The sequence below is a fragment of the Pteropus medius genome, unplaced genomic scaffold (genome assembly GCF_902729225.1).
Source record: "Pteropus medius unplaced genomic scaffold, Ma_sr-lr_union100, whole genome shotgun sequence".
Taxonomy (NCBI): Eukaryota; Metazoa; Chordata; class Mammalia; order Chiroptera; family Pteropodidae; genus Pteropus; species Pteropus medius.
The window spans coordinates 4,233,412-4,247,234 of NW_024354886.1; the positions used below are offsets into that span (position 1 = coordinate 4,233,412).

At 46.3% G+C, this 13,823-nt stretch overlaps 1 protein-coding gene across 1 annotated transcript; it reads right to left on the reverse strand.

Annotated features, from left to right (window-relative positions):
* Positions 1-664: 664 nt before the first annotated feature.
* On the reverse strand, positions 665-12,771 carry ARMC12 (armadillo repeat containing 12). Its single transcript, XM_039856098.1, has 7 exons — positions 11,713-12,771; positions 9,310-9,619; positions 8,648-8,793; positions 8,287-8,421; positions 2,636-2,809; positions 2,423-2,494; positions 665-1,032 (listed from the first exon to the last, which is right to left on the reverse strand). Exons 1-7 carry the CDS (start codon positions 11,764-11,766, stop codon positions 703-705), a joined length of 1,221 nt encoding a protein of 406 aa, XP_039712032.1. The 5' UTR covers positions 11,767-12,771; the 3' UTR covers positions 665-702.
* Positions 12,772-13,823: the final 1,052 nt, after the last annotated feature.

Genomic DNA, 13,823 nt, shown 5'->3' on the forward strand with positions numbered 1-13,823 from the left:
ACACCAGAGAGTCTGATTCCAATATGCCTGTGGTTCTCTGTCATTAATGCTGGCACCGAATATTTGCGATTCTCCCTTGGACACATGGTAAAATTGTTATCCCCTAGCCCCTTTGGCCAGTGAAATGTGAGCAGAAGTGGTGAGTGTCATTTCTGGTGGAACTTTTAAGAGCCAGTGATGACTGTCACATTTCCTTTTCCTTCTCTAGAAGTCACAGAAACACAATGAAGTGTCACCCTCAGCCTGGGTCCCTGAGAGAAGACAATGTGGAACAAACGTCTGCCCTTCCATCACCACCCCCACCGGATGGGCATGTAGTGTGAATAATGACCTTGATCATTTTTAAGCTGCTAAGATTTGGAGGTTGTTCGTTACTGTGGCATAGCCTTGCACATCCTGAGTAACCCAATGCTATACTGTCTGCTGTTGATGATCTTTGGCCTCAGTCCCCAAACCTGCCTTCTCCTTGAAGCTCCCTGAAAGCACTGGCTCCACGTTCCAATTTGAAAAGCAGCAAAAGAAGGAACTCTGTCCCCTAAACAAGGAAGTGGGGAAGTGTTTTGCGAGATATGCCCATGCTTTGTCATATTCTAGGGTAGGGGATATGCTAGATGAAATCTCTACCCAGCCCTGAAAAGCCCTGGACAGACACTGCCCCTCAAGCTTCTCTCCCATCCTCATTTTTATTGGCTCTCCTTAATTTTATTCCCCATTAAAGTAGGAATGACTGGCTTGGCAGAAGGAGGGCCGCACTTGCATGTCCTGGGGGCACTGCAGGCTGACTATGACCTTGCAGGCCTGGATCTGAACTTCCTCCTCTGGGTGGATGACCAGGGCAAGCAGTCGGTCTGCCAGTCGTGACTCGTCCCCAAAGAGAGCTTCATGCAGAGACTTTTCATTGTAATGCCATTTCACAGCACGGTAGTGGGGTGTATTCCGGCCCTCACTCAGCCGCTCGGCAAACAGCAGCACCTCAAACAGCAGACTCCCCGGTTGTGTGGCTTGGAACAGGTTCAGGAAGTTGGAGTGTACCTGTGATGGGATGCAAAGAGGATGGAAATGGAATCCAAGACTAGTTTTAACGTTCTTCCATCTTCCTATAGTCTTGACTCCCCCATATATCTAAGTTTCAGATTCAACTGTAGAATTTTTAAATTTTTCCTTTTGTTATCATCCTCTAACATAATTACACTGCGGTCACAACACACGAGTGACCTGATAATAATACTGATTCTGTGAAATATGACAAACTTTAAAGTTTAATGTGTGTTTAATTTTTATAAATATTTTATGTGCTTGAGAGGAATGAGCATCTTCTAATTAGAGTGTTCTGGGTGTATCTAATGGCTGAAGCGTATTTGTGTTGTTCACAGCAAGTATACCCTTATTAGTTTTAGGTTTTTATCTATTAACTACTGAAAAGAGTAGATAAATTTTTCATATCTTCCACTGTGGTGGTGGATGTGTTAATTTTTCTTTATAATTATTCAGTCATGAGAAAGAAGGAAATCCTGCCATTTGTAACAACATGAATGGACCCTGAGGACATTATGCTAAGTGAGATAAGCCAGACAGAGAAAATACTACATGATATCACTTTTATTTTTATGTGGAATCTAAAAAAAGAAAAGTCAAACTCATAGAAACAGAGAAAACTGGTTGCCAAGAGCTGGGAGCAGGGGGGAATAGGGAGAGGCTGATAAAAGGGTACAGACTTTCAGCTATAAGATGAATAAGGTCTGAGGCTCTAATGTAACATATGGTGACTATAGTTGATGACACTGTATTATATCACTGAAATGCGCTAAGAGATTAGGACATAAATGTTCTTATCTTCTCCGCTCCCGCCCCCCAAAAAAGATGTGAGGTGATGGATGTGTTAACTAGGTGATGGGAATCCTTCACAACATATAATTATATCAAATCACCAAAATGTATACTTTAAATATCTTACAATTTTATGTCAATTATACCTCAATAAAACTGAAAAAAAAAATCCTTGCATTCCAATTATATTCTATCAAGTATATTCTATATATTTTGAGATTGTTACTAGGATCATATAAGTTTAGAGTTGCTTTATCTTTCTGGACCATTAATTATTATGAAGTGACTTTATCTATTCTTAAAAATGGTTAGAATTTTTACCTAATATCAAAATACCTACATTAACTTTTGTCACCTGTGTTCCTGTTTCTCAGAGTTTAGATAACCACTCAAAGGAGATTCCCCTCCCAACAAAATGGATTCTGACTCTATTGGGATAATAGAAGAGGGAATGGTTTTCAACGTATCTAGTGCAGAGGCAGGAAGAGGAACAAGACAATCTTGTTGGGTCTAAGTCTATCTGGAGAATCCATGATTCTTCCTTCCCCAATATCTGAGCTGGAATCCATCAGCCCCTCTTCAGTTCCTTTCTTACCTGGCAGTTGAGAATATCATAGAGAAGATCATTCTTCTGTGCCAGGGAGCTCAGCAATCGTATGGCTTGCACCTGAATAAAGGAAATAGTAAAGTGTGAGAAGGCAGGTGAGTCTAGGCCTGAGCAGAGAAGACACAAATCTTTTCTCTTTCCCCTAGATGCTGTTCTAGGGCTGGTCAGGTGGGCAAGGCCTGGGCCATGGTCTTGAGGCACCTGTGCCAGGATATAGTTTGACTGAAGAATCTCCATCAAGGCAGGCATCACCCTTCGTAGCTGTGGATGTGCAAAGTCAGGTAGTGGAAGGTTGTTGAGGAGTCTGAGGCTTGCAATGTGCAGCTCGGAGTCCCAGATGGTGGATATCAGTTCTAGTACCTTGATGGAGTGTTCCTTTGGGGGAGGGGAGAGAGAAGAATCTGCTTTTATTCAAGGATCCCCAACACTGTCTCAGCCTCTGGTTTCACTCTTCACTGCCCCTACCCATGATGCCTGAGCCAAACTCAAGAGACAATTCCCTCTAACGTAAACTCTCAACATTATTTGACCTAGTTAACCACGCCCACATCCTCAAAATTCTTTCTTCTCTTTGCTTCTCTTTCATAGACTTCTTTCCTGATTTTTCAGACCAACCTCCTCAAGTTTGTCTCCACCTCAGACCTCTCCCTGAACTCCGGAGTCATATATTCAGGTGCCAATTCCACTTCTTTTCCAGAATGTTTAATAGACCTCTCAGAGTTAACATGCTCCTGGCCCACAAACTTGCTCCTTCCACCACCTTCCCTGTCTCAACTGTCGGCTTTGTCTTCCTTCCAGATACTCAAGCCAAAAATCTATGGCTTGACTTTCTCTCTCTCCTATCCCTTTTCCAGTCCTTCAGAAAATCCCATTGGCTTTACTTTCAAAACTATCAACAATCAAGCCCCTTCTCACCATCCCCTTTCTAGCACTCTGTTCCAAGTCATTATCTCTCATCTGATTTCTGCAATAGCCTCCTGTCTCCCTGCTTCCACCCAACCATCCCCCACCTCCAAATCTATTTTTGGAAGAGCAGACATGTTAGACATGTCACTCCTCAGCTCAGGAGTCCCTAGTTCATGGAGGGCAAATGCTAAAGTCCTTACAGTTGCTTCCACAGTCCCCATCACAATGGCCTCTTAGATATTCCTTGAACATGCCAGGTACACACCTATTTTAGGGTATTTGCATAAGCTATTCCATTCCCTCCACTTACAATGTTCTTCCTCAAGATATTCATAGCTCGCTCTTACTTCCTTCAAGACTTTGCTTTATTGTCACCTCAGTGAGGTCTTCCCTGACCACCTCCTTCTTTAAAACTGCCATACCACTTCCATACTAGCCTTTCTTAACCCCACCCTTATTTCATTTTTCTCTATAGCATGTCACATGCAACACACTTTTAAAAAATTTATTTTCAAATCATTATAAATGCACAGGAAGTTCCAAAAATAGTACAGAGAGGTCTCGAGTGCTCTTCACCCAGTTTCCCTCAATGGTTACAACTTACATAATTACAGTATCAAAACTAGGAAATTGGTATTGGTACAATGTGTGCATGTAGTTCTGTGTCATTTTATCACATGTGTAGATTCATGTAAACACCACAGCAATCAACAGATTATTCCATCAGAATTGTCTCATCACCACAAAGATCCCCCTTGTGAGATTCCCTATAGTCACACTTGCCCCTAACCACTGGCAACCACTAATCTGCTTTTCATCTCATAATTATGTCACTTGGAGAATGTTATGTAAATGGTATCATGCTTTGTGATAGTCTTGAGTTTTTTCATTCAGTATAATGCCCTTGAACTCCATCCAAATTATTACGTGTAACAATAGTTCACTCCCTTTTATTACTGAGTAGTGTTCCATGATATGGATTACCAGTTTGTCTAACCATTATCTCTTGAGAGATGTTTTGGTTATTTAATTTTTGACTTTTATAAATGAAACTCCTATGAACAATTGTATACAGGTTCTTGTGCAAATTTAAGTTTTCATTTCTCTAAATGCCTGGGAGTGCAACTGTTGGTTTGCGTGGTAAATGTATAGTTTTTTTCAAGAAACTGCCAAATTGTTTTTCCAGAGTGGCTGTCACAACCATTTTACATTCCCATCAGCAACTTATGAGAGACCCAGTTTCTCTACATCTTCAACAGTATTTGGTATTGTCACTAATTTTGAGTTTAGATCATCTAATAGGTGTATGGTTATATCTTATTGTGGTCTTAATTTATATTTCCCTAATGACTACTGATGTTAAACATCTTTTCATGTACTTATCTGCAATTTGTATATCTTCTCTAATGAAATATCTCCATGCCTTTTGCCCGCTTTCTCATTGGATTTTTTTAATATTCATTTTTGAAAGCTATTTATATAATCTAGATGTGAGTTGTCAGATATGTGGTTTGCAAATATTTTCTCCTAGTCTGCAGCCTATCTTTTCTTCATCTTAACAGGGTCTTTCATAAAGCAAATGTTTTTCATTAATTAAGCCCAATTTGTCAATTTTTTCTTTCATAAATCATGCTTTTGGTGTCATTTCTACAGATTCATCATCAAGCCCTAGGTCCCAAAGATTTTCTTTTTTGTTTTTTTTTTTATCTTTTAGATTTTCTCCTTTGAAGCTGCAACACCATCTCTGTATCAGCCTTCCTTACCAACCTTTTATTTAATTTTCTCCATGGCATTTGTCACATGAAACACACTACATACTTCACTTATTTGTATACTGCCTGGCTTGCCCTGCTAGAATAGAATTTCCACTGGATCAGAGATCTTTTCTGTTCTGTTCATTGCTATATCTCCAATGCCTAGCCTTGGTACAAAGTAAGTGCTCAATATATATTTATTGAATGAATAAAAGGATCTTGGCTTCTGAAATGCCAGATTCTTGGACCAAGAAGTATTACCAAAGATAGGTTATCTCACAAGCTGTATCTTTGTGAGCCACATAAGAGGGAGGCAAGAATCCTGGAGTGAGGGCCACAGTATTCCCATTAGACCCTAGTTCTTCCCTGTCCCCACCCCTTACTATCTGCTGAGACCGGAAGGACAGGCAGGAGTTAGCAAGTCTAAAAAGGGATTTCAGGCAGTGAACAGCAGGTCAAAGCCTAGAGAGTGGGAGAGCATGAAACATACAATGTAAATGGCTGGGATTGGGGTGGAGCTGATAGTGCAGTGTATCCTGAGAGCCTTAAGGAAGACAAAGCAGGAGGTGGATGGGATCAGATCCCTCTGGAGAGGGTGGTCTAACTTAGAGAATAGGAACAAGCTCCATTTTGGATGTGTGGTTAAAGGGCTGCTAGGCTGTTAAGTGGAGCTGCTGGTCACAGGTCTGGAAGTCAGGGGAGCCCCCAGGCTGTGGACAGAGACCAGGACAGCACATCTATATAGAAACCGAGGCCAGAGAGTGGCTGCTTTCACGCAGAGAGAGAACAGAGTACAGGTCCTCACAGGATACAGACCTCAAGAGAAAGAAGAAACAGTGGCCAGCTCCAACAGAATCTCCTGGGAGCTTGTGAAAAACACAGCTTCCTCATTGCACTGGGCTTTTTGGGTGTGGGGCCCCGAGACCTTCATTTCAACCAGCCCTCCAGGGAATTCTGATACCCTTGAGAATCAGCCGTTGGGAAACTGAGAGGGCCAAGGGATGAAGCAGAGGCAGCAAGACAGAGGCAGAAGACCTAGAGAACTTTTCTCCCCCAAAAAAAGTTTAATGCAAAAAAAATTTAAGTGTGAGAATACCAAAGGTTGGAGAGAAAATAATGCCACAGGAACACTTGTACAAGCCTGGTGGAGGGTGTAAATTGATACAACCTTCCTTGAAAAGTTGAGCCTACCCTTTCACCCAGCCATTTGACTCCTGCATACATAACCTGGAGAAAGTCTCCCACGTCTGCAAGGGAGATGTGTACAAGAATGTTCACAGCACAATGTGCAAACAACTCAAATGCCTACCCATGGGCAGGCAAATGGATAAATAAATTGTAGGTATTCATGAAGTAGAACACTCTAAGCAGTGGAAAAGAAGGAAACAGCTATGCACATCAATATGGATGAATCTTTCAATGTTGAGAGGGAAAAGACGAACCACAGAATACATACTGCATACTTCCAGATACCTGAAGCTTAAAAACATTCCAAACTATATGTTACCTATTCATTTATCGTCTGCCTTGCTCTGCTACAATATAAGATGATGCATGCATACATGGTAAAATACAAAGAAAATCAAGGAACTGATAAACAAAATTCAGGAAAATGATTAGTCATTAGTAGGAGAAGAGGCCAGGATTAGGGCGGGGCATCTGTGGGCATCCAATCTATTGGTTATGTACTATTTCTCAGCCTGGGTTTCGGTTATACGTGTTTTGTTTTTATTGTTATTCTTTCTACCATACACACATAAAATGTTTGTAAGTTTTAAATACTTTGCTTACTTTTAATTTGGGGGATGGACCATTTGCTACAGAGATGTTTAGAGGTCAAGGGGGGACTTTTTTTTAGTTTTGCTTTTTAAGGTGTGAGGGAATAGAGCTTGTTGAATACAAATGGGAAAGAGCAGGAAAGGCCGCATCAGAGAGGCTCTCAAAGAGGAGGATGGGATCCACGACAGAGGCTAACATTGACCACAGACAGGAAGAAAGCCATTTTTTCATGGCATCAGCAGGAAAGCAGGAAAAGGATGTGTGGAAAGAGGTAAGGCTGAGAGCTTGACAGCAGGAAGCTGGAGGAACTGACTTTTGGTGGATTATATTTTCTTTACAAGGCGGTAGAGAAGGCATTAGTGGCCCAGCTACCAGCCTCTGACCAGCACAGTATGGGGGTTGTGGTATGATAATACATCTGGTCTTTGTCCCTGGTTCCAGGACCAGAGCTCCTAAAATGTTTTCCTGACTGGAGGGTCTTTTGTTAGTCATAATGAGGCCCTTGCCATCACTCCTGGGTTTATACTAATGAAGTGACTCATGGCTTACCCCTGGATAGCTTCTAGATAGGAGATGGTGGCCAGAAAGACCAAGCCATGATTAGAAGGTTGAGACTTTTAGCCCTATCCTGACCTCTGGGGAGAAAAAAGGGAGTAGAGATTTAGTTCAAACACCAATGGCCAATGATTAATCAATCATGCCTACATAATGAAACCTCCATAAATACTTCCAAATGACAGGGTTCAGAGAACTTCTAAGTTGGTGAACACATCGAAGTGCTGGGAGGATCGTGTGCTAAGAGAAGTCATGGAAGATCTGCACCTCACCTTCTCCCATGCTTTGCCGTATGCATTTCTTTCATTGGGCTGTCTCCTCAGTTGCACCTTTTATAACAAACTGGGAAACATAAGTAGTTTTCCTGAGTTGTGAGAGCTGTTCTACTGAATTATCAAACCCGAAAGGAGAGTCGTGGGAACCTCCAAATTTATAGCTCAGTCAGTAAGAAGTACTGGGACTTGTGACTAGCAGCTGAAGGGGGGGGTAGTCAGTCTTATCGGACTAAGCCCTTAACCTGTGGAGTCTGTGCTAACTCCAGGTAGTGTCAGATTGAACTGAATTGTAAAACACCGGTTGGTGTCAGAGAGAACTTCAGGGGGGGCCGGTTCTGCTGTCCGGGGTTCAGAGATACGCCCAGTGCCCTAGTTCAGTTTCATCCTGAGAGTCAAAGGCTTTTGACTCTGCTGGGAAGCTGACCACCATTTCCCCACATATTTCCAAGGAAAAACACATTTCTAGATTATAAACTCAGACCTAAACAAACTTCTGGAACATGACCATTTATCCTGCCCATTAAAGGACCCACAGACTAGGGATATACTGTGCGCTCTGCCCTACCACTTGCCCTGGGCTCACCTGGATTTTGAGCCGGAATTTTCTGATGCCAGAGAAAGCTTTAAGTGTGTTCAGAGCTTGGATTTTAACACTGTTGTCCTTGTCATCCAGCATGGAGCCCACCAACATGATGTCATCAGTAGTACAAGCGGAGGCCTAGTGTGTGCCAGGAGAGACAGAAGAGGCAGGAGAAGCGGGTGTCCTGGGCCCACGGTTCCCCCGCAGCCCCGCCATATCACCAAGACCCCTCAGCACAACCCCTCCCACCATCAGATGGAGAGACAGGTCCCAGGACAGTCTGACCAGTCGAGGGGGAAAGGATCTGCTGTAGCCTCCAGGGGCCAGGCTGACTGGGAGGAACCTCCTGCTTCCCTTCCCTCACCTCAGCCTCCAGCAAGTACACACAGCGCGTGATACTGTGCAGGATCATGCTCTTGGTGTATTCATCCTGTTTGCACTCCAAAGAGTTGAGAAGCCTCCGGAGTTCACCTGAGTCCCTCCCATGCCGCTCTCGCTCGATTGCCAGGCCTAGACAGCCACCCCAACCCAGTTTAGGCTGTGGACTCAGAAGTAATGAAAGAATGGGGTTGGGGTGAGGGAGAAAGACCTGGGGACAAAGCTGCCTTGCTTTTTCTGAAGAGAATCTTTCTTGCTATATGTAGGACCCCCACGTACAGTTGAATAGGATGTGTACTGCACAAGGGCACATATCTAATGCTGTATTATTCATACTGTAAACATCACAGTTTTTAATGTTTACCGTAACCATTTCCTGGCATATGCGCGAAGTCATCATATGAACTAGTGGAGGCTCTGGGCATGCAGGCCCCCAATTTTCCCTTGGGGAGAACTGCTGATGCCAAATTTCCACTCGGTGGCATCCTGGAAGCTAGGGTGAATGAGAATTTAAAGATCTGCCAGATGAGTCCTCAGGATCCCCTACAGTGCCATCCACTACCTAGGGACCCTGAGGTAGCATCTCTAGGACAGGTTTGAGGAAGATGCAGAAAAGAAAGAGGAAGAAAAGGAACTTAAAAGAGTCACCTTTGGGCCCTCCCACACTGGAGGCCTCGAAAGCAGGTGCCTCCTGGGACAGAGCCCTCTCCCCAGGGCCCGGACACTCACGGGCGATACAGATGGGTGAGGTGCTGCAGAGGGGTGGTTGGCATTTTATGCCGGTCTTGATGGCCTTGTAGAGCAGGTAGATGGCCCCAGCGCCCATGGCCAGGCCCACTACACTTTTGCGGATGTCTAGCTGTCCCAGGTCCTGGGGGACACTCTTGCCCATGTCTTCTTGCACCCAGGTGGGAGCTAGGCCCGAGGCACCCAGCAAGGACCTTCTGGAACCAGAACTCTGGCAGGGCCAGGAACCCAGGGTACTAGAATCAGAACCTGGGCAACAAAGGAAACCGGGGGCAGCCAGGGGTGCTTGGAAGGAGTAGTTTAGTTCAGAGGCTGTAGGAAACGAGGGTCCAGACTCTATAGGAATAAAGTCTGGGACAGAAAGGTCCTTCAGGTCTCCTTTTCTTTAGGGGAGTCAGGTTGGTGGGGCCCCAGCAGGCGGCGCCAGAGGCTACATTTCCTCCGTTAGTGGACAGCAGAGACCCAATTTCCCGGCAACCGCCATTGGATGTTTCTGGGAGGGATATTTGGGGTGTGGCCACTAGCAGCCCTGTTTCCCCTCACTTCCCCATAGATCTACTGCTGGGCCTCAGGTGCTTCTGCAAGTACAGCCCCCCTGAGGAGAGGGGAGCACCTTATAAAGTTTTACAGTTTTGAGGTATATTTATCATCTTCCAGCATCTGCATGTCTACTGTAGTGTATATTTTTACTTGTGTGACCAAAAGCGCTTGAGGGCACTTGTCTGCATCTGCAACATTCACCACAGAGTCCTGCACTTAACAGGTGTTTAAGCCATGACTTCTACCATTCTTTGAGGACTTGAGGGCAGAACAGTGATATAGAATCTGGATACCGGGGCTCCAGGCCCATTTAACCAGTGTGACCCTAGAGGAGGGGCTGCCCTTGCCTGGGTCTCAGTTTCTGCGTTTGTAACCTAAGGAGATCCAGATTTACCATTCTAAAACTTGAAGATTAAAATTTGGGTAGGTCTGTGCCTTTAAACCATGGGGATCTAAATCTGTGAGTACCACACCCCAGTCTCCCCACCACCACACACACACACACGCGCGCACGTGCACACACATACACACACAGAGGACAGAAAGAGGCTTGAGGCCTCTGTAGTCAGAAGATGCCACTACCCTGGAGAACAAAAGCTCAACTTTGGAGGCCTTGATCTTCACCACCAGAATGGAGCAGGTGAGACCGTCTAGACCCTTCCCCCTCCTTTCCCTTTCCCCACCCCCCAGTATCCCCATACTGCTGGTATCACCTTCTGGTACAGAACAAGGAGGTAACAAGCCCCAAGCCAGGCTCAGACCCAAAGCCAGCACTGAGCACGGTTGTACCAGAACAGGGCCCTACCTGCCTGTTAGCTCCTGTTGGAAGGTTCTGGGTCCTGGACTGCACTTGGGCTTAAAGGAGGCTTCACCCACCACACTGGGGCTGCAGGCAACATTCCTAAGTGGCCATTCTTTTCCTTTCCTTTTTTCCATCCTTGGTCCTCAAGGGTCAGTCCTAGCACTCTACCCAGCCCCAAACTGCGTAACTACATGGACTCCCTGCATGTTGTGAGTAGAGACCCCCAGAGGCCTCCTCTCTACCATGGGACCACCAATCACCACCCCTGAACTCCAGGATGAAAACAGTTGCCTGATGAGGACCATTTGGGGTTCCAAGGCTCCCCTGGTGGATCTGAGCATAGATCCTCAGAACAAGGTTCCTGCCCTTCTCTGGGGTGTGACCCAGAGTTACTGGTCTCGCCAATCCAAGGAGTTGACTCTGCAACCCTCACATCCTAAGCAAACACAGTGCTCACATGTTCTTTAAAGACCTCCAAAGGAGAGCTTTCTTGGCTCTAACCTAACTCCTTCCTGCTACACCGAAAGCCCGTTTCATTTGGTTCTACCCTCAAATGGATTAGAGGCAGAGGCATTCCCAGTATATTTTCATCAGTCTACAGCACGACAAAAAAATAAAGAGAGAAATGTCTTATTTGTTGGTGTAAAATCAATGACTGTTCTTTCTTGGGAATGACTGCTTTTGATTCAGATGATGTCAGTTTGAAGAGAATTAAAATATACTTTTATGAAATGATGGTGATAATAGGCGGTAGATGTGTTTTTTAATGTTCTTAGAGAGCACAAATTAAAGCTGCAACTCTTCGTGGGAATTTGGCTTTTGTTTTCTTGTTTTGGTTTTTGTTTGCTGTCAAATCCAGAAATCTGGAAACATTGGCTAGAGAGTCATATACACACAGCCAGCCCCAAGTTTCTTACCTACCCTCACCAAGGCAAAAGGAAGTGGGCTGTCCTAGCACATACTTCTCTCTGCCATCCGCACCAGCTTTCTACCTTCGAGGGTGATGTTTCCATCATGTTAGATGAAGTTTAGTTGAGAGTATGAGCTCTAGCGAGACTGCTAGGTTCAAAAGCAGTTCAGTCACTGACTTAGCTTTGAGATTTCTTCTTGCCTCATTTTCTCTACCTGTAAAATGGGAATAATAATACCGACCTCATGGGGTTTTGGGGATTAACTACTTGAAACAGTGCCCAGAACAGAGGTCACTAGATGTTGACTGAAGTAATTACTATCATAAGGAGGTTCCGCCTGGAAAAAAACGTTAGAAGGCAGTGAGCATACAAGCGGTGGGCCTCAATGAGGCCTAAAAGATACATCATTCAGCCTCTTCCACTCACCCTCTACCCGTCCTACCCTGGTCTTCAGGCTAATCACTCTCAATTCCTGTAACCCACTTAACTACCTTGAATAATTTCGAATTAGAAAAATTTGAGAAACCTACTGTGCAAGACCATTAAGGAGGGTGACTCGAAGCATCCCAGAGCTTGAATGCACAGGAGAAGCTAAAGGAAAATTAGCTTACTCTATATCTAACGAAAAGCCTGTCGGAGCCCGACCGCCTTGGGTTTGGGCAAATTCCATAATCTGAGTCTCAATTTCCTCCTCCGGAACACGGATCTATTAATACCTACCTACTACCGGGAAGTGCTGCTGTCAGAAATGAGAGTGTTATGACTCTCGGTGCACAGAAGACGTTCGACACGTGCGAGCTTCCCTCGCAGAAAGCCAGAAGTGTAGTGATGAAAGGCAGAGGGATGGGGGCTGCCCGTGCCCTGCTGCGGATCCCACTCTCCGAGACCGTCCCCTCCCCAGCTAGCGCTCACCCCCGCCCAGGAACCAGATTCAAGGGCCTCTCGGTAGCTCGTTACTTCTGCGAAGGCGTGGGGACAAGGATAAACGCGGCGAACGCAACTGGGAGCGGAGAGGCGGCGCCCCCAGAGAAGGAGGGGAGGCAGGGGGTGGAGGCCGCGCCTTTCCCCGCCCCGGGCCTCCCCTGTCTTGCCCTCCCTTCCCGGTCTACCTCCCCCCAGCGCGCATCCGGCGGCGGGCACAGGATGTTCTTTCGCTCCCGTTATTAATCGCCCCCTCATGCTCCCTGCCTTCCCCCTCCCACCCCCTCGCTCGGGGCCGGCCTCTAGCTTAAATCCTTTTCTCCGCGCCTGCGGCGCCCTGCTGCCCCCAAGAGTCCCATCCTTCCCGCCCCCCGGGAGCCCGAGGGCTGCCCGCGGAGGGGCGGGCCTGGGTTGAGCGCTGGGCCAGGGTTCTCGGGATTCACTGGCTCATCCGGGGCGAAGGGATGGAGGGAGAGCCCCCGGCCTGAGGCCAGCATCTTCTCAGTCCCTGCCAGGTCAGCGCTGCGGAAGGGGCTGGGGATGGGTACCCGCACTAGACCGAGCCACGCGCACAAGGGGGGGCCGGCCAGGTAGGTGCAGTTAGCTCCAGGCCCTACAGTGGGGCAGGAAGGTAGAGACCTTAACCTCATTCTCTCCATAGTTGGGATGAGAAGGGGCCCCGGGTTCAAGCAGAGGATGGAGGTGACGCCCCTCACGGCACGTCACTGTTGCCAAGGCAACCGGGGACGGCGGAAGCGCGCTGGGGAAGGGGAGACCTTCGAGAAAGAAGGCTGCGGGAGGCTTTGGGATCCGGGTGGGGGTGGGGAGGCGGTGGGGGCGGGCTTTTCGATCTTTTCTTGACTCGCTGGTGCGCCAAGAAACTGAGAGGACAGTTTCTGTTCGCTGGTTCGTTCAACAGACGTTCATTGAGCTTGAACTATGCTTCGCGCTGTGCTTAGACACTGGGTGACCGCGGCGCTCGATCCGAACCCTGCTCTCACTTGTGACTGAGTTAGGGCAGGGTGGCTATATGTCCTGGGGTTGTCTGTAGAATCGATGTAATTATTAATAATGTCCCTTTTCAAGCTTAAAAGTATCTCAATATGAGGCGTAGTTAAGGAACCTTGTCCTCCAATCCATGAAAGCCTCCGACCCTGCAGAGAAGACAAGCTATTGTCTACTCACTGTGCACTCAACAGGCACTTTCTTGGCACTTTGTCTTCTCTGTCGTTGCCCCTCAT